Source organism: Littorina saxatilis, linkage group LG11 (genome assembly GCF_037325665.1).
Source record: "Littorina saxatilis isolate snail1 linkage group LG11, US_GU_Lsax_2.0, whole genome shotgun sequence".
Classification (NCBI taxonomy): domain Eukaryota; kingdom Metazoa; phylum Mollusca; class Gastropoda; order Littorinimorpha; family Littorinidae; genus Littorina; species Littorina saxatilis.
The window spans coordinates 12,002,216-12,028,678 of record NC_090255.1 but is presented as its reverse complement, the minus strand read 5'-3'; the positions used below and the strand labels follow the sequence as shown (position 1 = coordinate 12,028,678).

The following is a 26,463-nucleotide window of genomic DNA, read 5'->3' as shown; positions in this document are numbered from 1 at the left end:
TGTGTACTTGAATAATTTCGGAATTGTATAATTTTCTTGTGCTCGGTTGGTGTGTTTTTGAATACTGTTAGTTGTTACAGTAGGGTGTTATATTTTGTAACAGGCCGCCCCAGTCTGACTTGTGCGGGGTGATGCCAGTGTGGCGAGGGTGCGATGGAGGCCGTAAGGTTGAAGGCTAGCTACATCGTCACCTCTACATAACGTAAAAGTTATGTTTTGTTTATTTGCTTTCTTGTCCTTGTAAATATGTTCTGACGTTGACAATGAATGAGTGAGTTTCACAAGGTCGTGGACAATGAATGAATGAGTTTCAAAAGGTCATGAATTGATTATTGTAAGCAAGAAAGTATTTGAGAATTTGAGGAATGAGTTGATATTTGCTATGTCAGAAACAAACCAATTTGTATGTTCTAATTAAACCATTGGCTATTGTTTGGAAAGAATGAGTTGGTGAAAGACTACAAATTCTTCTAATCTTCTCTCTGCTTTCCTAAACTTCTGAGCGGGAGTCAGATGATTGACTGTGTGTGTGCGTGTGCACATATAAAGAATCTGGAAGGAGATTAATAAGGATAACTACGGATCTTCTTTATTTCAAATCTCTTACACACGAAGTGTCTGTGCTGAGGGATGTGGCGACTTTCTACCTCAGCTGACAATCTCGTTATTCGGTTTGAATTCGATGTTCGTTCGTGTGATTCGATCGGGACTTTTGTTCTCGTCTTGGACTTTGGGAGAACAGTGTTACTTGCAAAGCATAAAGCCAACGGACAATACACAAACTGACACGGACACTACCATGTCGGGACATGCACGGAAACCGGTCTCCCTCTTCCCCCAACCACCCCATCGCAATGAACTGTCAAGTTTTGGCGTTAAATTTTCTGAGTTATGAGTTCTGTTGCATCCTAGTTTTTCAGTTGTTTCTAGTTTTCCGTTGATGTTGTGTTTTGGTCTTCTTCATTAGTAGTCTTGTTCAAAATTAAACAAAACTCAAACTTCTTTTTGTTGTATACGAATGAACTAATAAAAAGCTGTTTGACAGCTGTGTTGTCAAATCGAGGTTTTTTTTTCCAAAGGCAGTGTGGCGCCTGCGCAAAACTAATGCGCATAAGAAACGGCGTCTGCTATCAAAACCTGAGATCAACGCATCGACGCAAAAACTGTCATTTTGTAAGTTTGGAACAACAAATCAAGGTCAGAACAGCTATATAATCGCTATTGTATTTTCAGCGTAGCAATAGGGTCCGATATTTAGACTCGAACAAGTATAATGCGACTCATCTTCGACTCGTCGGCATTATACTTGTCTCGTCTAAATATCGGACCCTATTGCTACGCTGAAAACACAATAGCTGTTACTGATGTAATTGTCACATCAGACGTCATTTCTGCATTTCATTACTTTATTGTCCCATCGCTGGGAAATTCGGGTCGCTTCCTCCCAGTGGAAAGCTAGCAGCAACTGAGTCGCGCTACCCAGGTGTCTGCGTGTTTAGGTGTATTCATCCCCCTGCACTTATGGCAGAATGACCAAGGTCTTTTACGTGCCATTGTGATGACACGGGGGTGGGACATGGCTTCCGTCTCTGGGTCTGCACATAAAGTTGACCCTTGTCCGTCCCGGCCCGAATTCGAACCTGCGACCTTCCGATCACAAGTCCAGTGCTCTACCAACTGAGCTACCGGGCCCCCGGTGTGTGTGTGTGTGTGTGTGTGTGTGTGTATATCCATGTGTGTATTGCGACTGTTCCTGCGTTTGTTGTTTTCATGGTCAAGTATTCGTGATGTTTTCTCCAGGAAAAGATAAAACCTTAGCTCTCATTTTGTTCACCTGTTACTTACCTGGTCATTCGCATCAGCATTATGGCAGTCCACAACTGAACGTAAAGAGGTTCTTACACGCACTTCGGAGCTAAGCTCGCATGTGTGTATGTGTGTGTGTGTATGTTTGTGTGTGTGTGTGTGTGTATCCATGTGTGTATACGTGTGTGTGTGTGTGTGTGCGTGCGAGGAAACAAAAAAACCACTTACGCTTTTTAATGCGTTATCTGCCCCTTTCAAGATACGTTACCAATAGCTTCCCATGTTGGCGTGTCGATAGCCAAAAGACGCACGCGTGTGCTTTGGGTTTAAATAAAACGAATGTTACGCTGAACCGTATCATTGAGAACCGCGGTGTCCCTCCACATAGTTCACCGTTTTGATAGCAGCGACATGTTCTCGTATTTAATTACACTTTCAAGTGAGAAACAGACCACATGTAGCGGATATGGACAAGTTGTTTTCCCTCATTCAGCAAATGTTCCAATTGAACTAATGTGACATGCAGAAACATACCGGCGGTACTTTGTTGGACCCTCAAAAACCTCGTCTGCTATGATGTAGAGCTGCCCATCAGAAGCTAGTGCTGCCAGCTTGTTCACAACATCATCAATGTCGCGATTCACATCATGACGATGCACAGTGCCAATGCCAGACGCCGGATTCTGACAAAGGACACACTGCAGCTGTCGTTCAATCAGAATGGACACAGCGCGGCTTTCTTTCGTCACGCTGACCACGTGAAGATCGTGACCTTGGTGAAGCCACTGGATGGCCTTGAGGACAAGGACGATTGTCTTCCCGGTACCTGGTGGTCCTCGCAGATGAACACAACACAGAGTGTTGTCACTGAGGAGGTCGACCTGGTCTGGGTAGAGAGCCAGCAAGGAGTGGATGAGACCGGTTTCTGCCACAGCCTCGCCCTCTGTTCTCAGGACTTTGCTTGCTGGGGTGTATTTTCCTGGTTTGGCCATTGCTTTGCGTGGGGCTGTCACTGTGGGGACCTCCACCGTTGTGGCGGGACCGCAAAATCTAAACAAAGAAAAATCATAATTAACGTCAAACATTGATTATTAAACGCTGATGAAAAAACTTAAAATCATGCGAATGGAAATGTGTGTTGTATATGTTGGAATGAATAGGCACGTAGAAGTTAGTTTGATGGCAAATAGTTTAGTTATACATATTTGGTCTGAGAATCCAATGCCCGTGGAGAGGAAACTAATGGAAACTGACGTGAACCTTCGTCAGAGAATTGAGAAATGTGCTTCGTTTTGGACTATACCAACTTCCAGGACGTTCGTGTTTTACTTCGAGGACATGCGTTGTGCACAGCGGTTCCAATGATTGTGAATGAAGTGTGCTGTGTGTAGTACCGGACTTTCTTCTTCTGCATGACGAGAGGTAGTGTGTTGTATGATCATGAGTTGATTCATGACGATTTGATTCAATAGCAAAATGTTTAAAACGTTCATTATCTTTGTGCAGTACCAGTTGCTCGAGTCCTGCGCGTTGTCACCATCCCGTGTGCTTGTGCATGTGTGGGTAGATATGTGTGTCTGAGTGCCTGCATGTATAAACCCCCGTGAATGGAAAAGCTAAAATCTAGCCACTAAGTCAGCAAGCACACAATTTCTTGAAAGACAAACAAAGACAGAGAGTTAAGGTGGTAGTTCTACCTAAACAATGACTAAACATCGGGTGTTTTCCTTTTCAAATTATGATGGGATGTTTAGATGCAAAAATAACAACAAATATACCTGCAGCAATTTGTTTTTGCCTAAACACAACCGTTTTCGATATATTTAGCTTCAATGAAGGGGTATCAATGCGCAACATCTCCCATTTCCGGTGAATGAACACAAAAACACGACATCGCTATCAACCGCCTGTAGTACTGTCAATCAGACCTGCCCACCACTCAGAAACGCCTCACCTTGGCAGAACAACAACAAGATGCCAGCCTCAAACCGCCTCGCCAAGACACCCCACAACCTGTGAACAACACACCCCAACGCTGTGACAACACCGAGTAGACAGTTCCACCAACCCTTCGACGATCCAATAGACACACAAAACAACCACAGCGACTCATTCAAACAATAAGTAATAAAAACTGGTAACAAGAACAGGTCAAAGAACTGACTGAACAAGGTGAAAGTACTGTATGAATTACTCGAGACATTACTTTCAATTAGTCACTATCTCGTGGTTTCAACAAAGTGAAGTACTCTACTATTTGTGACACTGATTTAATGCAGAACAATGCCAACCAGCACCACCAGCTTTCAAGAAGACACTTGATAGCAGCGTTTCTACGTCCTCAGCCACTGCAACCATGATTCTTGTGAAAACAGTCTAAGAACAGTTCCTATCACCCTTGTGGTGATAATATAATATTTGTTGTGGTTGTAGGTTATCCTGTATTACTCAGCAAGAAGTGACACTATGTTAAAGATATCTACAGTGTGTTATACTTGCGGCTTTCCGAAAGAGAGGGGATGTAGTACTATCAACTGTGCCACCACCCATGCAACCCCTCCTAACTGATATCTCTCAGACCTCTTCTTTCATTTTTTTCATTTTTCATTTTTCATTACTTTATTGTCCCATCGCTGGGAAATTCGGGTCGCTTCCTCCCAGTGGAAAGCTAGCAGCAACGGAGTCGCGCTACCCAGGTGTCTGCGTGTTTAGGTGTATTCAGCCACCTGCACTTATGGCAGAATGACCAAGATCTTTAACGTGCCATTGTGGTGACACGGGGGTGGGAGATGGATACCGTCTCTGGGTCTGCACATAAAGTTGACCCGTGTCCGTCCCGGCCCGGATTCGAACCAGCGACCTCTCGATCACAAGTCCAGTGCTCTACCACCTGAGCTACCCGGGCCCCACGGTCTGGTGTCATCAGTTAAAATAAGAGTACATTGTGCACCCTAGACTTCGGCCAGCACAGCATCCTTATGCTAATGAGTTTCACTCTGTACTAAGCTCTGTTACTTGTATGCTGCTTATATCTTATGCTCTATACTTTAATGAATAAACTTAGTGATAGACATTCGTCTGTCTGATGTTATACTGATGTGGCTGAGAGTGTGACCCTATTAATAGCCTCCGAATATAAACACCAAACACCATATTATTTCACCGCCTTTGCCTGTAAAATAATAACCGCTCCCTCGGCAGTTAAGGACTGCTCTCCGCCATCTTGTCTAAGTTGTCACTTCCTTTCCTGCAGAGCAAAATGTGAGTCTTTCGATGTGTTTTTCACATTTTTTTGCATCACTGGTGTCGTTTGACAAATTTGATGTGAAATTAGGGGTAGAAAAGTTAGCGAAAATCGCACATTTTCAGTGGTCTCAGTGGATATCTTCTGAACTATTCAAGATAGACTGTTCAAATTTGGCTCACTTTTTGTTTGCAGCATGTGCAGGATGCTGAACCTCCCCAAAAGGCTGTAATGTTGACTAAATTCAGTGTTGGGCAAGTTGAAGTGGTGGAAATAAATACTTTTTTTTTTTTTTTACCGAAATGGGTATGTACATAACATGATGATATTTTCACTGGCAGCTTGCATAATTAGGTTCAGGATCCGGCCTAACAAACTCATTAACTAAATATCTGTGGAGTCTCAAAGCTCTTTGCCTAATATACAAAACTACAAGGGCGACAGAGTTCACAATACGTTCACAGTATCTGCCAAAATGAATGTTTACGTTTATTCATGTAACCCAGTTCAGTATTAAACCAATGGATTTCTATTAATACCTGCTGCATAAATGGGTTTTTAGCTATCTTTCCTCAAAATTGTGTCAAAATCCACCAGCATTTAGTCCATATATCTACGTAATGATATTGGTACCCGTTACCAGGTAGAACTGCCATCATAATGAGTGAGAGAAACTTAGAGACAGACAGGTAGACAAACAGGCCGAGACAAAGGGTAACAGAGAGACAGACAGATAGACAAACAGGCCGTGACAAAGGGTAACAGAGAGACAGACAGATAGACAAACAGGCCGAGACAAAGGGTAACAGAGAGACAGACAGATAGACAAACAGGCCGTGACAAAGGGTAACAGAGAGACAGACAGATAGACAAACAGACCGAGACAAAGGGTAACAGAGAGACAGACAGATAGACAAACAGGCCGTGACAAAGGGTAACAGAGAGACAGACAAATAGACAAACAGACCGAGACAAAGGGTAACAGAGAGACAGACGCTGAGACAGACACACAGAAATGTTTCCTACCTACTTGATCAAACAATGCAACGTTCTGTATGCAACACTTGTTGTGTTTTACACATCTATAACTGCGTTTTGGGAGTGAAATTAATCAGAGGCAATGCGTGTACTTGTTTCTAAGTCCCCCCCCTCCCCCCCACCCCAGCCTACTGCCCCCCTACTCTCCTCCCCCCAGTGTGTAGTGCGTGCAAAATGACTCACCTTGCCAGAAGCGTGTCGTAGACTGTGTCTGACATGTGTGGGTCGGGTCCGGACCCCAGTGACGTCCTGTTCTGCCACCAGGAGGACAACAGGGGGAAGGTCGGGCTGGCAGACGTCTGGCTGGATGACGTGGATGCACCACTGGTGGGTTGGTTGGTCTGACCAGGGCTGTTGCCTTGGTTACGAAAGGAGTCGAGATCTGCATTGGAAGGTACCTGGTCCGCGCACAGACATCTAGTGATGGCCTCAGAAATGTCTTTCGCATCAAGACAGGTACAGAGATCCTGTTGAAAACATAGGAGAATGTTCAAGGGCGACTACTACGAGTAGTCTTGGTGAGTCTGGTTAACAGAGCATCACAGGTGTAACCACGTGTGCTACAAAGCCAGGCATAAAAACACAATACTTTGTAACAATTATTAGAAAATTATTGTTCCTTCTAACACATCGGTGACATGAAAACACGGCAATTGTAGCGGGGAGGGCCCTACTAACCAAGAGTTGCAGGCACTCAGTCACCCCACCTTCCTTCCAGGCACCCCACCTTCCTTCCAGTCACCCCCACCTTCCTTCCAGTCACCCCACCTTCCTTCCAGTCACCCCACCTTCCTTCCAGTCACCCCACCTCAGTCACCCCCACCTTCCTTCCAGTCACCCCCACCTTCCTTCCAGTCACCCCACCTTCCTTCCAGTCACCCCACCTTCCTTCCAGTCACCCCCACCTTCCTTCCAGTCACCCCCACCTTCCTTCCAGTCACCCCACCTTCCTTCCAGTCACCCCCACCTTCCTTCCAGTCACCCCACCTCAGTCACCCCCACCTTCCTTCCAGTCACCCCACCTTCCTTCCAGTCACCCCACCTTCCTTCCAGTCACCCCACCTTCCTTCCAGTCACCCCCACCTTCCTTCCAGTCACCCCACCTTCCTTCCAGTCACCCCCACCTTCCTTCCAGTCACCCCCACCTTCCTTCCAGTCACCCCACCTTCCTTCCAGTCACCCCCACCTTCCTTCCAGTCACCCCACCTCAGTCACCCCACCTTCCTTCCAGTCACCCCACCTTCCTTCCAGTCACCCCACCTTCCTTCCAGTCACCCCCACCTTCCTTCCAGTCACCCCACCTTCCTTCCAGTCACCCCCACCTTCCTTCCAGTCACCCCCACCTTCCTTCCAGTCACCCCCACCTTCCTTCCAGTCACCCCCACCTTCCTTCCAGTCACCCCCACCTTCCTTCCAGTCACCCCCACCTTCCTTCCAGTCACCCCACCTTCCTTCCAGTCACCCCCACCTTCCTTCCAGTCACCCCCACCTTCCTTCCAGTCACCCCCACCTTCCTTCCAGTCACCCCCACCTTCCTTCCAGTCACCCCCACCTTCCTTCCAGTCACCCCACCTTCCTTCCAGTCACCCCACCTCAGTCACCCCCACCTTCCTTCCAGTCACCCCACCTTCCTTCCAGTCACCCCACCTTCCTTCCAGTCACCCCACCTTCCTTCCAGTCACCCCACCTCAGTCACCCCCACCTTCCTTCCAGTCACCCCCACCTTCCTTCCAGTCACCCCACCTTCCTTCCAGTCACCCCACCTTCCTTCCAGTCACCCCACCTTCCTTCCAGTCACCCCCACCTTCCTTCCAGTCACCCCACCTTCCTTCCAGTCACCCCACCTTCCTTCCAGTCACCCCACCTTCCTTCCAGTCACCCCCACCTTCCTTCCAGTCACCCCACCTTCCTTCCAGTCACCCCACCTTCCTTCCAGTCACCCCACCTTCCTTCCAGTCACCCCCACCTTCCTTCCAGTCACCCCCACCTTCCTTCCAGTCACCCCCACCTTCCTTCCAGTCACCCCCACCTTCCTTCCAGTCACCCCCACCTTCCTTCCAGTCACCCCCACCTTCCTTCCAGTCACCCCACCTTCCTTCCAGTCACCCCACCTTCCTTCCAGTCACCCCCACCTTCCTTCCAGTCACCCCCACCTTCCTTCCAGTCACCCCCACCTTCCTTCCAGTCACCCCACCTTCCTTCCAGTCACCCCACCTTCCTTCCAGTCACCCCACCTTCCTTCCAGTCACCCCCACCTTCCTTCCAGTCACCCCCACCTTCCTTCCAGTCACCCCACCTTCCTTCCAGTCACCCCACCTTCCTTCCAGTCACCCCACCTTCCTTCCAGTCACCCCACCTTCCTTCCAGTCACCCCACCTTCCTTCCAGTCACCCCCACCTTCCTTCCAGTCACCCCCACCTTCCTTCCAGTCACCCCCACCTTCCTTCCAGTCACCCCCACCTTCCTTCCAGTCACCCCACCTTCCTTCCAGTCACCCCACCTTCCTTCCAGTCACCCCACCTTCCTTCCAGTCACCCCACCTCAGTCACCCCACCTTCCTTCCAGGCACCCCACCTTCCTTCCAGTCACCCCCACCTTCCTTCCAGTCACCCCACCTTCCTTCCAGTCACCCCCACCTTCCTTCCAGGCACCCCACCTTCCTTCCAGTCACCCCACCTTCCTTCCAGTCACCCCACCTTCCTTCCAGTCACCCCACCTTCCTTCCAGTCACCCCACCTTCCTTCCAGTCACCCCACCTTCCTTCCAGTCACCCCACCTTCCTTCCAGTCACCCCACCTTCCTTCCAGTCACCCCCACCTTCCTTCCAGTCACCCCACCTTCCTTCCAGTCACCCCACCTTCCTTCCAGTCACCCCACCTTCCTTGCAGTCACCCCCACCTTCCTTCCAGTCACCCCACCTTCCTTCCAGTCACCCCACCTTCCTTCCAGTCACCCCACCTTCCTTCCAGTCACCCCCACCTTCCTTCCAGTCACCCCACCTTCCTTCCAGTCACCCCCACCTTCCTTCCAGTCACCCCACCTTCCTTCCAGTCACCCCACCTTCCTTCCAGTCACCCCCACCTTCCTTCCAGTCACCCCACCTTCCTTCCAGTCACCCCCACCTTCCTTCCAGTCACCCCACCTTCCTTCCAGTCACCCCCACCTTCCTTCCAGTCACCCCACCTTCCTTCCAGTCACCCCACCTTCCTTCCAGTCACCCCCACCTTCCTTCCAGTCACCCCACCTTCCTTCCAGTCACCCCCACCTTCCTTCCAGTCACCCCACCTTCCTTCCAGTCACCCCCACCTTCCTTCCAGTCACCCCCACCTTCCTTCCAGTCACCCCACCTTCCTTCCAGTCACCCCACCTTCCTTCCAGTCACCCCACCTTCCTTCCAGTCACCCCCACCTTCCTTCCAGTCACCCCACCTCAGTCACCCCCACCTCAGTCACCCCCACCTTCCTTCCAGGCACCCCACCTTCCTTCCAGTCACCCCACCTTCCTTCCAGTCACCCCCACCTTCCTTCCAGTCACCCCACCTTCCTTCCAGTCACCCCACCTTCCTTCCAGTCACCCCACCTTCCTTCCAGTCACCCCACCTTCCTTCCAGTCACCCCACCTTCCTTCCAGTCACCCCCACCTTCCTTCCAGGCACCCCACCTTCCTTCCAGTCACCCCACCTTCCTTCCAGTCACCCCACCTTCCTTCCAGTCACCCCACCTTCCTTCCAGTCACCCCCACCTTCCTTCCAGGCACCCCACCTTCCTTCCAGTCACCCCCACCTTCCTTCCAGTCACCCCACCTTCCTTCCAGTCACCCCCACCTTCCTTCCAGGCACCCCACCTTCCTTCCAGTCACCCCACCTTCCTTCCAGTCACCCCCACCTTCCTTCCAGTCACCCCACCTTCCTTCCAGTCACCCCACCTCAGTCACCCCCACCTTCCTTCCAGTCACCCCACCTTCCTTCCAGTCACCCCACCTTCCTTCCAGTCACCCCACCTCAGTCACCCCCACCTTCCTTCCAGTCACCCCCACCTTCCCTCCTCAGTGTTACCCCCATCCCTCGAATCCTTGCTGCCAGCCTGCAGCGGTTTCTGAGAGTATAAAAAACGCTGGCGCTGGACCCGAGTACTCTTCAGACTGGCTCGCTCCCCCAGTATGAAACATTAAAACGTTCATAATAAACAAAAGTAAACAAGAATTAAAAAAAAAATAGACCGTTCATGCCGGGAATCGAACCCGGGTCACTTGGATTTAAAAAAAAAATATATATTTATTTATTTTACACAATTAAAATTTTTTTTAGAGTGAAATAAAACATTAGAACGTTCATAATAAACAATAGTAAACAAGAATTTAAAAAAAAAATAAAAAAAATATAGACCGCCCATGCCGGGAATCGATCCCGGATCACTTTGGCCATAGACGAATCGCTTTCCACCAGGATCACTTGGATTAAAAAAGAAAAAAAAAAAGGGAAAAAAAATATTTATTTTACACAATTAAAAAAATTATTACAGTAAAATAAAACATTAAAACGTTCATAATAAACAATAGTAAACAAGAATTAAAAAAAAGGAAAAAAAAAGACCGCCCATGCCGGGAATCGAACCCGGATCTCTTTGGCCATAGTCGGAAACGCTTTCCTCCAAGCCAACAAAATCTGACAATCGCCAGTGAACTCAAATGCCTATATTCCTCGCGCAGTGGTACACGCACGCAAAGCACGCAAAGCGGCCTGGTGTGGTGTCGCTGGCTGGGCGGTTTATCAGCCGAACGGCTGTTCTATCCCACCGCGAATCGCGCCCGCCGTAAAGAGTGGCTTTTGTGATTTATTTCGCATTTAGGTCCCAGGTAACATTATTAACAGCTATTGTGTTTTCAGCGTAGCAATAGGGCCCGATATTTAGACGAGACAAGTATAATGCCGACGAGTCGAAGACGAGTCGCATTATACTTGTTCGAGTCTAAATATCGGACCCTATTGCTACGATGAAAACACAATAGCGTTTATATAGCTATTCTGACATTAAATTCTGTGTTAAAATCATGTTTTTGTCAGCAACAAGGACCAGAATGGTCCATGTCGTTGATTGCAGACGACGGTTCCCTTTCTGCATGAAGCCACGGAAATAACCGAACATTGAAAAACCCACGGACATTTATTACAGAGAAAACTCAAGATAACCGGATGCTTAGCATTACGTCAATATCTTAGGAATCATATGACGTTATGACGTATCATGCTTGCCTACGTAGATTGTATGTTCGAAAGTCTGACTTCTGTTGGGAATTCGCGTGGTGAAGACTGCGGTAAATCTGTAGATGATAAGAGAACAAGGATTGTCTCAGAAGAAACGACGAAATGTTTCAGACCGGTAACTTCATTTCAACATTGCACTACACAATGGACGTTCTATGTGACAGGAGAGTTTGCTGATTTTGTGTTAAACATTGGTGATTGGAGAGATCGTCTGCAAAAATCAGAGATAGGTCGCTTCAGATTGCAGTTTCTGGAAATTTGCAAGGTTTGCTGCCAGTTAAAGAACTGGATTTTACACGTAATGTATGTCATGTACAGTAAGCAACAACAAAAACACACACAAAGCAAATTGCATCGTCTGTCGACTAGCCACAGACACAAGCCTGGCGAGGTATGCGTGTACTTTATACACGTGGAAGAAACCGGAACCATGCGTCTTTGTTATTGCCGATATCGTTTGGATATCGGCAAAAATGGCCAACTTTCGTAGCGTTATGCTTTGATGATCGGAAAAGGGATGTGTGAGACCATCCAATCACAGCCCCCGAATCCCCCCACGTGTCCATCAGAATAGCTATATGAAGTTTTAATACGATCAATCGGACCTATTATCAAGTTAGTGTATCAACTTTTGAACGAACTGCGCCCAGTAGTTTCCCAGCAATAAGCTGTTAAGTCGAGACAGACACACACACACACACACACACACACACACACACACAATTAAAGTCTGCTGGACCCTCCTACTGCGTACTCGGGGATAAAAGGGGCTAGCTCAGCAAGACCCGTCAGTAGATGTTGTGCTGAAAAGCGCGCACTTTCACTCTCACTTTACCTCTTTTCGTTTGCTCGTGCTAAAAAAGCGCAGCATGTCTGTACTTGCATGATCGATCGTCTGCTTGTGCTGAGAAGCGCAGCAAGTCTTTGTCTGTTTATTCGTTCGTTTGCTCGTGCTGAAAAGCGCAGCATGTCTATATGTTATGTGCATGTTCGTTCGTCTGTTCGAGTCGTGCTGAGAAGCGCAGCAAGTCTCTATCTGTATATATTCGTTTGTCTGCTCGTGCTGAAAAGCGCAGCACGTCTTGTTGATTCGTATGTCCGTTCAGGGGCAGAACTGTTGACGTGTCTGTCCGTGTGGAACAGGGCAGAAAGGAAATGGAATTGGGCATACGTACATAGTTGTAGGTATACCAGTGTGTTGGGAAGCTAACGCTAGGTAATACCCACACAGAGATGCCGCTTCTAATCCGTTGTAAACCTAGTAGGCCGTAGTGAAACGGGGTGAACGCAACAAAACGTGACAGTACGTAATAGGCCGTAACAGAACCTGGAAGCGGTCCGTAGTGGGACGGGAAGCATGTGTATTCCCCGGCATCTCACGATCCTTTCAAGTTTTGTCACGTTCTACCGCGTTAAGTGCGCATTTTGTCACGGTTGCTTCACGGTTGCTGCGCGGTTTGTCCCGTTTTGCCACTTTTCTCACGGCAAGCTAGGGTGTATGGTAACCGTTTCGTCGCGTTCAATCATGGCGCGTCCCGGCGTGTGACGGTTTGCGGGCCCGGCGTGCTACGGCGCATTGGATTCTACTACTTCTTTTTATACCCTGGGCACAAACGTGCTCCAAAGCTGCCCGACGTCCACATTTCATCCGTTGAAAGCCATGACAGAACGTGAACAACGTGTCAGACCTTGATCAGAACGTGAGAAACGTACACCATCAGAACGTGACGGGCCGGGAGGGAACGTACTGGCATCCGTGGCAGACCGCGGGCCGAACCGTAGTGCGCCTTGGAGCTTCCGGGACTTAGCCCCCCCCCCCTCCACCCCCACCGTGATAGACCGTGAGAAAACTTGACAGGACCTAACAAAACTTGAATACAGAGGATAAGAATGGCCAAATCCCACGGCGCATTTCGTTTCGGACAAACGGGGCTGCCGTGGCCGCCGGGAACATAGTGTAAACGTAGCATTAGATGTAGGATTGTTCGGATGAGTTGATGCTTTGTTTGATTGGTTTCTGAATTGCTTTTTATGTTCATCATAGTGTTAATAAAACCTTGTGACTGTTTCCTATGAGTTATGGTGAATACCACTGTACGTACGAGAGGTGTGAACGTGAACATGCGTGTGTCGGTGACAGAACGTAAGTGTGTGAGCTTGCTTGATGTCAGTTCGGTGTTCCTCAGGGATCCGTGTTGGGTCCAGTTCTTTTTGTTTTGTACATGAACCCCCTCTTTAACCTCGTCAAACAGTATCCTATCGATCACCACGCCTTTGCAGACGACAACCAGTTGTACAAAGACAGTGAGATTGATCACATTGATACCACTGTGAGTGAAATGGAAGACTGTGTTGTTGCTGTAAAGGCGTGGCTGACGGCTAACAAACTACAGCTAAACGACTCGAAAACTGAATCCATGCTTGTCAGGTCCCAGTACAGATCTTTCCCTGAAAATTCTTTGCCTTCTAGCATTCATGTCGGTGATAGCGACGTCAACTTTGTCTCTTCTGTGACTAATCTTGGCGTTACCTTCGACCACTTCCTCAACCTTTCCCAGCACGTCCAAAACATCCGCACAATTGCGTACAGTAACGTAAGGAAAATCAGTTCTATCCGCCACTATCTTACCCCCCAAGCCGCTCAAACTCTAGCCTGTTCTCTAGTTCTATCCAGAATAGACTATTGCAACAGCATGTTCTATGGCTGTGATCAAAAACTTGTCGAGTCACTCCAAAAGGTACAAAACTCTGCCGCCAAATTGATATATCGTTCTAAGAAGTTTGATCATGTCACACCACTTCTTCGTTCCCTTCATTGGCTTCCCGTGTCCGCTCGTATCTCTCTGTTTCTCTGCCAAATTTGAAGATGGCCCTAAATACCTCAAGGAACTGCTCGTCACATATGACAATCCCTCTGACTACAACCTCCGCTCACGCGCTGACAGTCGCAAACTGGAAACTCTCGAGCGAAGCTTGCCTTCTTTTGGAAATCGCTCGTTTGCTTCTGCGGCTGCCATTGTCTGGAATTCTCTCCCTTCCTCCGTTCGCCATTCTGCTTCTAAGGACTCTTTCCGCAGTTCCCTTAAAACGCACCTTTTTCGCGAATCCTTGTAAATTGTCCTTGCCATCTTTATAGACTGTTAGAGGTGAAGTTAGATTTGTTGTTTGAATGTGTCTTTTTATATTTAGTCAAGTTTTGACTAAATATTTTAACATCGAGGGGGAATCGAAATGAGGGTCGTGGTGTATGTGCGTGTGTGTGTGTGTGTGTGTGTGTGTAGAGCGATTCAGACTAAACTACTGGACCGATCTTTATGAAATTTGACATGAGAGTTCCTGGGTATGAAATCCCCGAACGTTTTTTTTCATTTTTGTGATAAATGTCTTTGATGACGTCATATCCGGCTTTTCGTGAAAGTTGAGGCGGCACTGTCACGCCCTCATTTTTCAACCAAATTGGTTGAAATTTTGGTCAAGTAATCTTCGACGAAGCCCGGACTTCGGTATTGCATTTCAGCTTGGTGGCTTAAAAATTAATCAATGACTTTGGTCATTAAAAATCTGAAAATTGTAAAAAAAAATAAAAATGTATAAAACGATCCAAATTTACGTTTATCTTATTCTCCATTATTTGCTGATTCCAAAAACATATAAATATGTTATATTCGGATTAAAAACAAGCTCTGAAAATTAAATATATAAAAATTATTATCAAAATTAAATTGTCCAAATCAATTTAAAAACACTTTCATCTTATTCCTTGTCGGTTCCTGATTCCAAAAACATATAGATATGATATGTTTGGATTACAAACACGCTCAGAAAGTTAAAACAAAGATCGGTACAGAAAAGCGTGCTATCCTTCTCAGCGCAACTACTACCCCGCTCTTCTTGTCAATTTCACTGCCTTTGCCATGAGCGGTGGACTGACGATGCTACGAGTATACGGTCTTGCTGAAAAATGGCTTTGCGTTCAGTTTCATTCTGTGAGTTCGACAGCTACTTGACTAAATATTGTATTTTCGCCTTACGCGACTTGTTTTTTTGTGTATAGTTGCTTCAGCTTTTATTGAGCTATAGGGTTGTGTATGAAATTTGCATTTAGTCTTTCTTTTTCTTGCTGAGTGTATGTACAGTCTAGAGAGGAGACGGACATGGTGTGAGCTTGTCCAGGGCACTGTGTTCCGTTTGAGGCACTCTCTGCTCCAGGCTGCCACCAGCTAAAAATAACCGGCAGTACCACTCTCCTCCAGCCTATTTACCCTTTCCTTCCTCCAACCCCTTCCGCCCACAGTGGCGCCTGAAATATATAGGGCCAGACCTGCACTCTTCTTTGTCTGCAGCTAGCGTGCGTGGCCTCTACAGCTCTCTGTTATGCTGTGTTGATAAGGATGCCGCGAGCAGAGAGATAGCAGTCGTTCTGAGTGTGTGGTGGCCCTTGCCTATTTCGGAACTGATGTTTTTAGTGTGTTTAGTTGTATTTATTGCAATGCATGCCACAATTCACAAGACAGAAGAAAGGATACATGAGAGAATTAGAAAAAGTGTGTTCCCCCCCCCCCAAGTATATAATTATGCGACTCTTTGCACTCTGAAAAAAAATGTGCATGCTGCATTTAATGAAACACCTTGAAACAACGCAGTAAACAAAACATCCTAAATGTGCCACAATAAAAGAACACAAAATAATGAAAGATAAAGACAAAGGTAATCCCCAAGTACATAATACATATATACAACACTTTACGAAATATATACAAACAGTAGAGTATATACAGTCGTATATTTACATACATATTATGCCAAGGACTACTAGTAGAAGTCATTGATGGTGCGCATGTAAAATTTGTTTTGCGTTTATATAAGTATATAATTCAAAATAGTGTAGATAATGTCAGTAACATATAAGAAAGAAAACTGTTCATGTTACAGTGTTAGCTGCATGTGAATAAAACAAAAAAGCTTACCTCACGGCCCTCCTATACAAGTCTCACAAACTTGTATATATATAATATACCACAGGAGAAAAAAAAACGTAGCTCGCGCGCTTACCCAAATCCGCGCGAAGTGCCACATGATATTATACCCCGACAACACATAGGCGGATAATACATGTATGTCAATAGTATGAAACAAAACATGCCACAATTTTCAAGACAGAAGAAAGGGTAAATGAGAGAATTAGAAAAAGTGTTTGCTCCTCAAGTATATAATTATGCCACTCTTTACACTCTGAAAAACATGTGCATGTTGCATTTAAAGAAACAGGAACGGCACAGTATGTAAGACGGCAGAAGACAACACAGTAAACAAAACATCCTAAATGTGCCACAAAAAAGAACACTAATTAATGTCGTATTTAAAAACATATTATAGGCATGCGTATGGTGCGCATGTGAAATTTGTTTTGCGTTTATATAATTCAAAATAGTGCAATTAATGCCTGTAATATAAAAGAAAGAAAAAACGGTCTTTCAATACATGTTCATGCAAATTGTTAGCTGCATGTGAAGAAAACAAAAAGCCTACCTGATGTCTCCTCCTACATGAGTAATCCAATAGCAGCACACAAGTCGATTTGAAAGTTTTTCAACACAGTTTTTCACTCGTATTGTTCTCACAAACTTGTATATATACCACAGGAAAGAAAACTCGTCGATCCGACGACAATTTAACGTTTGTTTCATTATCGCAAACAAAACAGAACAGACAAAACGAAACAAAACAACACAGCCGAACAGTTGGGGTTGTTATTTCTCTGAGATGCTGAAGAAAAAAAAGATGACGTGCATTGTAATGGAATAGAGTGGGTGTAATTTCAAACTAAACGGTTCAAATGTGAGTGTAAACACACTCTTTACGCGGGATCACATTCCCTCACACGCATATGAACACACACACACACACACACACACACACACACACACACACACACACACACACACACACACACACACACACACACACACACACACACACACACACACACACACTATGTACATTTTTAGAAAGAAAAACAAAACAAAAACACAATGTACATTGTTAGAAGAAGAAAAAAAACAATATGTACAATTTTAGAAGAAAAACAAACAACAAAAAACAATGTTTTAGAGCTGTTATTGTGTCAATATGCTAAAGGCCTCAATGACTTTTTATCATTCTTGTTTAGGATTTTGTTTTTGGCGGGGTGTCAAGCAGCATCGGTGAGGTCTTAATTTGTTGCTCTTTCATTAACTGGCAAAGTTGCTGTCCCTTGTTTTTCATGCCCCAAACTCTCCTTTTCAAATTGTTGACGTCAGAATGTATTTTTTCGCCGCCCTGTTCACCCATCAAACCAAGCCCCATCCCCCACCTGTCCATAAACTCTACACAATGTGCTTCAAGTATGTGCTGCTTTGGGATGACATTAACGTTGTCAAGGCACACGTTACCTCTGTAGAACTCCATGTATTCAGAAATAGCTACTTGGATGCCAGGAAGGTCATCTTTCCCAACTGGTTTTGTGTGTGACACAAGCCTGTGCACACTGGAGTAAAGACTGTTCAAACGGGTGTGTTTGTCTTTGATTTGACCTGCAAGGGTGTGCACGCCATAATCATCTGTCAGGATAAATGCCCTTCTTTCTACGCTGTCTGCTACGGCAGTAATCACTTCATCTTTAATGTATTTGTTGCAGTGATTCCCATTGAAGCTACCACCAAAAAAGGCCTGAGGTGTTATGCTATGCTTATTCAAAATCTCAGTAACCCCTGCAACTGTTGGTCCTTCAGATCTGTCGAAGACTGGAAACGTTTTCAGATTAAGTTTCCCTTTTTCTCGGAGATTATACATTTTTCTGACACACCTTCTGAATGCTTCGGTAGTGTTGTCAATCACCACAAAACGCTCTTCACTCAGTTTTATTTTAGAAAGGGCATCTGCTATTTGCTTGTCAAGCTGGTGACACTCGTTTGCAAGAAGATCGTGGTGTTTGTTCACAATACCAAGGAGCAAATGAAGGTAAGGCGGCGCTACATGACTCACTTTGACGTCCCATATTGGAGCACGAATGACGTTGTAGTGGTCTTTGGCATGTTTTTTGTCACTGCCAGATTCTTGGTACCCTATGAGGTCTTCTTTCATGTTTCTTAACGTTCTTTTGGGGGCTTTTTCTCTTGGACTCCATTGCATTTGCGTTTTGGAAGTCTTGCACCAAAGACATGGATAACTACTCTGGGCTCCTGACAGTCCATACATTTTTGACTGGAAATCATAATCCCCAAACATAAACACTCGCAGCCTTTTTCCTTTCCACATCATGCCGTTGACAGCACTAACTCCCTCTTTAATAGTGCTGCCTAAAATCTTTTCAAGGTTTTCAGCAGAATCTTTGGCTTCAGTCATCACAACCAACTTTGAGTTCGCATTTGGATTGTGGAGATTTGCTACTTCAAGAACAACTTTAAAACTCCCCCCTCCATGGTCACCCCCGATTTTAACCCAAATTTCATTTTCTGGCAAGGTGTTGTTATGCCATGTTAGCATGTTCTTCTTGTCGTACTGGTCTAAGAGATCAGTTACAAACTTGGGCCAGCTGACAATAGAAGACACGGGAATGCCCCTAACTTCCTCTTTCTTTGTCGCTTTGTTGATGCATGAGAGACGTAATGTGTAAACTTCTATTTTCCCACAAAGCACTCCCTCCTGAAATTCCCTCTCCTTTTTCTCACACTCCATTTTTATTCCCATTGCCTTGTTTAATTTTCGCAACTGCCTTTGTTTTGCCCAGCTAAGTGACAGTTTTGCTCTAATTTGAGCTGCTGATTTTGAAGAGACGCGTGCCTGTCCCAACCCAGCTGTTTTCAGAATGTCATCCCTTTTGCGCTTTGTAGTGTGCTTGAGTTCAGTGCTTTGTTGTTTTATTATGTCAGCTTCCGTGGAACCGGAAATTTCTTTTCTCAAGTTGGCAATTTCCTTTGCTCTTCTCTTCCTCATTGGAGTAGAAACTAGCGCTGATGACTTTTTCGCTCTCACAATTTTCTTTAGGACAAGTGGCTGTGCTTTTGTCTTACATATCAACGTCTTCTTGTCATCTGACTGTGCCAGTTTCACCCTAACTAAGCCAGTTAAATACTCTTCCTCTTTTTTTGTCAAAGGTGCTTGCAACTGTTCTATTGGGCGGAGTTGGGTTTGTGGTTTGTTTTTTGACAAAACAGTGTTAGTATCTGTTGCTTTCTGTGACTGAGATACAGACTTTGCTACAGGTGTGTTATCGTTTGATTCTGCTGGGGCTTGGGTTTGAAATGATGTTGAAGCAGCTGACACGACGACTGTGTCATTGTTAGTACTTACATCACTCTGACTCTGAGTCGTACCCTTGCGAGATGTCAGCAGGTCGAACAGACGTTTTTTGACCACACGGCTTGCGGTTTTTGTTTCAGGTGTTGAAGAACACTGTGGCTGAAAGGTTTCAACAATAGAAGTGCTTGTACAGGCATCAGTACTGTCAACACATGAGCTTTTCCTTTGCGGGCTAGCAGCTTTTTCACTGGCTTTTCTTGGTTTCTTACGACTACCAGCCATTTGTTCGGCAAACGTTTTACACACACTACAGTCAGCTACTTCCACTTTGGAGTTGTATTGTGTCCACATCACTTTTGTTTTTTCAATGTTACTATGCATTGCTTTTGAGAATCCTTGAGGTGGAATGTTAGGGTTTTTTTGTTGGCTGAGACGAACAGCGCATGTTGTACACAATGTACTTGAGAAAGTGGTGCCATTAGCTTCTTCAGAAACTTGAATACCGTGAAACTGAAACAACCCTGATGCATAGTTTTTGCAATGCCTAATGGTATGATGTTTGTCCTTCGCTGCCTTTGATCTTCTGCCACAAATTCTGCACATAGCATTTAGCCTAAATATGTGGAGATCTTCTGTATGTTGCACTGCCGCCATTCTTAACTGAGACACCTTAAATCAATAAATAGAGTGACTACAAATTGAAAGAAATTGATAATAATAAACAATCAAAACCATATACACTGATACAGACAGGCAAGAACATAAGCACAATTACAGTCACAACATTAAGTCAGGAATAAACACGTCACAAAAAAAGGGGGGGGGGACGCAAAACAAGCAATACAAAAAACAGAACAGATGAAATGCACTAGAGTCGAGTGCCTGTTCCAAACGGTGCATGCACTGATTAGGCGCGTGGATTAACGAAACAAAACTGCTCTAATCTCAAACACAAAAACAGCCAACAAAACTTATTCTTACTCTATGACACAGTTTAGACTAAGTACTTACTGACGGCAACATCAGAAACACAGTCGGTCGTTGGTATAAACATTGAGCGTGGTTACAAAATGGTATACAATGCGCACGTTTTGATACAACAAAGAACGACCTGCCGGTAGATTCGATAGCAGTATTACTTCAAAATCAAACAAACCGAATCCTCACTGGAACTCTAGTTTGCACATACACAAAGCCTGAATATCCGAGTAACAATATACACAAGATGACGGTAATCCAACGTTCAAGTCACGCAAACCAGTCCATTTCATACCAAGAAACACGTATTTTGTCACACTGTGGCAACACGCTGTGCACTTCCAGAGTACAATGAACAAGGGCTTTGTGAGGCGCGCTAGGCTGGCATTTTACCCGCGAAACTAAAGAGGTCACCGCCAGCGCTATTTATGGCCTGCTTGCTCCAAGCTGCCTGGGCCGCTGAGATAGCATAATCGCTGCAGCAGTGAAATAGTGTGAGGGGGGTATATGAACATCTCAGTGGCAGGGGGATGGAAGCACTTGTTAATGAGTGGGAGTGTGTATGCGCGTGGTGTGCACGAGGATGTATGCACGTGAGTGATATTTGTAAATGTGTATTATGATCTTTGTATTTATATTATTGAAATTGTTATATCTCGATGTACAGCGCTAAGAGTATAGTTAAATTTGTGAAGCGGCGCTATATAAGCTATCTTTATTATTATTATTATTATTATGTGTTGTAACTTCTACCTCTCCTTGACTGTTGTCCTGTATATTGTGTTGCTAAAACTGTACGTAGCGAATTCTAGCATCCAAAACATACACCACAATATTCTTGTAACGCACAATCTAGCACACTAAGAAACACACAGGGTTTCCTCTGAATACCGAAGTCAAATAGTAATGTTGGCACATGGATTTGAACACAACGCGAGGCATATACTTACTAATTGTGCAACATTACATAGGGCCAGAGCAAAGTAAAGATAGTTGCTCTCCTTGGCAATCTTCAACCTCCCCATGCGAACTTTTAATGAGGATACGGACCCTCTAAAGGGCTCCGGTTTCACAACATTTGCATCTTCTTTTCTTGTAATTTCAATATTCTGTTTTGTATTCTGGTAATTAGAGTCGACGAGTAGTCTTCTCCTTGTAACACTACTAAAGTGAAGCAGAGTAATATAAGAAGCTGTCAGCTGTAGACACTTACGATCCATTGCAAAGAAGAGAAAGACACATAGAAAGGAAGATTGAAAAAACAAGAAAACAAGTCGCGTAAGGCGAAAATACAATATTTAGTCAAGTAGCTGCCATTTTTCAGCAAGACCGTATACTCGTAGCATCGTCAGTCCACCGCTCACGGCAAAGGCAGTGAAATTGACAAGAAGAGCGGGGTAGTAGTTGCGCTAAGAAGGATAGCACGCTTTTCTGTACCTCTCTTTGTTTTAACTTTCTGAGCGTGTTTTTAATCCAAACATATCATATCTATATGTTTTTGGAATCAGGAACCGACAAGGAATAAGATGAAAGTGTTTTTAAATTGATTTGGACAATTTAATTTTGATAATAATTTTTATATATTTAATTTTCAGAGCTTGTTTTTAATCCGAATATAACATATTTATATGTTTTTGGAATCAGCAAATGATGGAGAATAAGATAAACGTAAATTTGGATCGTTTTATAAATTGTTATTTTTTTTTACAATTTTCAGATTTTTAATGACCAAAGTCATTGATTAATTTTTAAGCCACCAAGCTGAAATGCAATACCGAACCCCGGGCTTCGTCGAAGATTACTTGACCAAAATTTGAACCAATTTGGTTGAAAAATGAGGGCGTGACAGTGCCGCCTCAACTTTCACGAAAAGCCGGATATGACGTCATCAAAGACATTTATCAAAAAAATGAAAAAAACGTTCGGGGATTTCATACCCAGGAACTCTCATGTCAAATTTCATAAAGATCGGTCCAGTAGTTTAGTCTGAATCGCTCTACACACACACACACACAGACACACACACACACACACGCACATACACCACGACCCTCGTTTCGATTCCCCCTCGATGTTAAAATATTTAGTCAAAACTTGACTAAATATAAAAACAAGGAAAAAACCAAAGACAGAAAGTAAGACAGACAGAAACAAAGAAAAACAGAAGAAAGAAAAAGAGAAAGAAAGAAAGAAGGAAAGAAAGAAAGAAGTACACATATTCACACGAATACAGATATTGTTTTCTCGGCCATATCTCATTTTTTCACAATGCCAGGTTACTGACAATATCACACAATAAAAAAGCCACTATGTTTGTGTGTGTATGTGTGTTCTGTGTGTGTGTGTGTGTGAGTGTGTGTGTGTGTGTGTGTGTCTGTGTGTGTGTGTGTGTGGTGTGTGTGTGTGTGTGTGGTGACTAAACATCATTACAAGTGCATTGCTTGAATTGCACAGTTTGTCCATGTTGTCGATCTCTGCATATAAATATGTCTTTGTAATTTGAAGGCGTACAAGAACAACACTGCCGGGACTCTGCATCCAAAGCACTTAGCTGGTTAAAAAAAAAAGCCACAGTAAAAAATAGAAACAAAGATACACCTACCTGCCAAAGCTGCCTCTGCTGACAGGCGGTGAAGAGTTGTTGCAGTTTCTGAGCAGCAGTGTCTAGAGCCTGATGTAGCTGAGAGAGGATGCTGAGTTCTGGTCTTGGAGGAAGGGAACCACTGGGTGCCTGGTGTGTTTGTGATGTCATGTGGAGTTTCTGCTGTAGCCGTGACACGATGTCAAGTTCTTGCTGTAGCTGAGACGTGGTCATGAGTTCCTGTCGAAGCTGACAGATGGAGCTCAGTGCCGCCTGTAGTTCGTCTGTGATCTTCGTTGTCGGTTGTAGCCGACGGTCTGCACGGAGTGCTTGTTGAATCGTGTTGGTTAGGTCGAGTTCTCGCTGTAGCTCAGAGGCGTTTGACAGTGATTGCTGTAGTTGCGAGACACCGTTGAGTTCTTGCTGCAACTTGGTGACACAACTGAGTGTTTCTGATAAATAAGAGGCAGTGCAGAGTTTCCGCTGTAGTTGTGTTGCGTTTCCAAATCCCGAGCGCAGGTCCCGCGCAGTTTCGGACAACTCCTGTAGCTGAGAGACACTGCCCGTGTTTTGCTGTGTCTGAAAGGCGGTGTTCAGTGCTGTATGGAGCCTGGAGGTGCTGGTGAGTAATAGGTGTAGCTGGGAGGTAGTGCTCAGTGACTGCTGTTGCTGAGAAGTGTTGCTGAGCTCTTGCTGTAACAGAGAAATGTTGTTGAGAACTTGCTGCAACTGAACAGCTTTACCGACAGCTTCGTGCAGCTGAGAACCTTTGCCGAGTTTCTGCAGTTGCTGCAACAAAGTGGAGAGTACTTGCCTTAGCTCAGAAGCAGTGTTTTGAACGTGTTTCAGCTGTGCATCCGACCCAGGTGTTGCTTGTAACTGAGAGGTACTGCTGAGATTTGTTTGTAAATTACAGGCTGTGGTAAGTTCCTTCTGAAGCTGAGAGATGTTGCTGAGATCTTGCTGTAGCTGGCTTACGTTGTTGAGTTCCTCCTGTAACTTGCAGACCGTGGCAAGTTCTTGCTGTATCTTATTGATAGTTGTAAGATCGTGCTGTAGCCTACATGCAATGTTCATCTCTTGTTGAAGATGACAGGCTCTGTCTAGTTCCTGCTTCAGCTTGTCGGCCTTGCAGAGCTCTCGCTGAAGGATTTCACAAGAACTGCAGTCTGACTGTAGTGAGTGTACGCTGCTGAGTGCTTGCTTTAGATGACAGGCAGTGACGAGAGTTTGGCGTAAACGATCGACGGTGCTTAGATCTTGCTGCAGGTGATAGGAAGTGCTGAGAGCCAGTAACAGTTCTGCGGAAGTGACGTTGGGCAGGACGAGGGTCTTGGTGACCTGGACAGGGACCATGTCTGACACAAGATGATTCAGCACAGTCTTGGCTTTGTTAAGCTGCTTCACTGCCTTCTGTACTTTGCCCACCACCGCCTTGTTGAGATCGGGGGTGTTCCTCCTGTCTGCTCCCACGGCCTTGACCTCGCACACAATCAGGCCGTAGTGGCGGTGGATGATGAGCACGTCAAAGTCCCCGTCGTGGTGCTGCTGTTGCTGCATCGTGACAGGTCGCGGCAGGTTGGCACAAGCTGCTGCATTCTTTGCTGCATTAATAGGGTCAGTGTCGTTGTCCAAGTATTTGCGGAACTCCAGTTGTGAGATGACCATCATAACTTCGTGAAGTTCCTTGGACAGAACTCGCAGACATCTCCAAAGGCGTTCAGCGGCATCATCATCCAAGACGTCAGTTTCTATGTAATGCGGAAGCGGTGCAGGATCTCCCCGTGGCAGAGTGAAGACGCTGCCTGCGACAGGTGGAGTTGGTTGAATCTGGTTTGATTGAATCTGGTTTGACTGAATCTGGTTTGACTGACTTGAAATTGGCAGGTTCATACTTGTCTGAGGTAGACTAAGCAGAATTTGACCTGACTGAGTCTGGCTGGTCAGAGAAGGGTAGAATGGTGCCGGGCCTTGCTTTGGTATCTTGGGTGGCTGTCCGTGAACCAACACTGACAGGCCAGACATAGTCTCTACCTCGTGATGCGTCCTGCGGAAGAACTGGGGAGGGAGAAAGTAGGTTTTCTTATCACGGTCAGGATACCATTTCTTGATGCACTGCAGCCAGAAGCCCTGTGAATCCTGTATGAGGTTTTGGCTGGATCCCAGTGAAGGCACTGACACTTGCTGTGACTGCACGGACAAAAAACATACTTAGTGTGTGTGTGTGTGTGTGTGTGTGTGTGTGTGTGTGTGTGTGTGTGTGTATGTGTGTGTGAGGGGGTGTTGGCATGTGTGTGTGTGTATGATTGTGTGTTTGTATGTGTGTGTGTGTGTCATTGTGTGTGTGTGTGTGTAAGTGTGTGTTTGTTCGCGTGTTTGTCCTAGTGTCAGTGTGTGTTCACGGGTGCGTGAGTTTGTACCTGACAAAAAGACAGAGAAAGGGTGTCGAGTTGAAAAGAGTGCCGATTCGATTGAGTGTTTATCGTCTCTTCAGCACGTAATGCTATTCGAGACCGATCGAGGATGGAAGAGACATGATTTAAAACATGACACTGATAGTCTAATCATATATGAATCACAAAACCAATCAGAACTATTTAAAGATTAAAATAGGCTTGAAATGTGTATTGCTTACCTTCGATGATCCAGGAGCAAGCTTGCTTTGGGAAGCAGAGGTCGCCAGAGTAGCAGGAGTGGCACTGTGCTGATTGTGTAAAGAAGCTGACCCTCCCGAAAGATCAACAGGCCCTGTGGTTGATGTTAAACCTTGATGTCCAGGCGATGTAAACATGGAGGTCGAAATATGAGTCCCAGTGCCACAGGAAGCGAGTTGATTCTGAGAAACGGAGTTAGATGAGGGTGTTGATACTGCTACGGTAGCACAATGTAGTCGGCTTGGAGCTTGCTGTGTGACAAATTGGTTCCCTCCAGGAGACATTATTTGTTGCTGACCTCGACTTGAAGGCTGCTGGTGATGGACATGGCTTTGAACTGTTTGAGGATGTTGACGTGCGGTATACTGACAAGGAGGTACAACCTGTACTGCAGTTCCTGCCTGTAAAAGGTAATGGTAAGATGGTCCCAAAACATGACGGGTAATATTACTCTGCTGTGTGAGGGCACGGTGTTGTGCTTGTGATGACAGACCAGCAGGATTGAGCATTCCTGTATAATTACCGGGACATTGCATGTGTGCAGACCAGTTCGGCATTCCCGTGGGCGGACCCTGCTGATACATCTGTGCGAACTGCCCGGTAACATTTTGTCTCCCTA

At 45.5% G+C, this 26,463-nt stretch overlaps 1 protein-coding gene across 1 annotated transcript; it reads right to left on the bottom strand.

Moving 5' to 3' along the window:
• Positions 1 to 2,039: 2,039 nt before the first annotated feature.
• On the bottom strand, positions 2,040 to 25,278 carry LOC138979755 (early endosome antigen 1-like). The gene is made up of 3 exons (XM_070352493.1): positions 23,212 to 25,278; positions 6,272 to 6,555; positions 2,040 to 2,856 (listed from the first exon to the last, which is right to left on the bottom strand). Exons 1-3 carry the CDS (start codon positions 25,213 to 25,215, stop codon positions 2,292 to 2,294), a joined length of 2,853 nt encoding a protein of 950 aa, XP_070208594.1. The 5' UTR covers positions 25,216 to 25,278; the 3' UTR covers positions 2,040 to 2,291.
• Positions 25,279 to 26,463: the final 1,185 nt, after the last annotated feature.

Bases quoted from the DNA above. Each gene is read 5' to 3' on its own strand.
- LOC138979755 (XM_070352493.1), bottom strand. From the start codon at position 25,215: ATGTCTGGCCTGTCAGTGTTGGTTCACGGACAGCCACCCAAGATACCA. The intron at 6,556-23,211 runs GTAGGTGTATCT...TGTTTTCAACAG, and splicing joins AGCAGAGGCAGCTTTGGCAG to GATCTCTGTACCTGTCTTGA. The intron at 2,857-6,271 runs GTGAGTCATTTT...TTCTTTGTTTAG, and splicing joins TACGACACGCTTCTGGCAAG to ATTTTGCGGTCCCGCCACAA.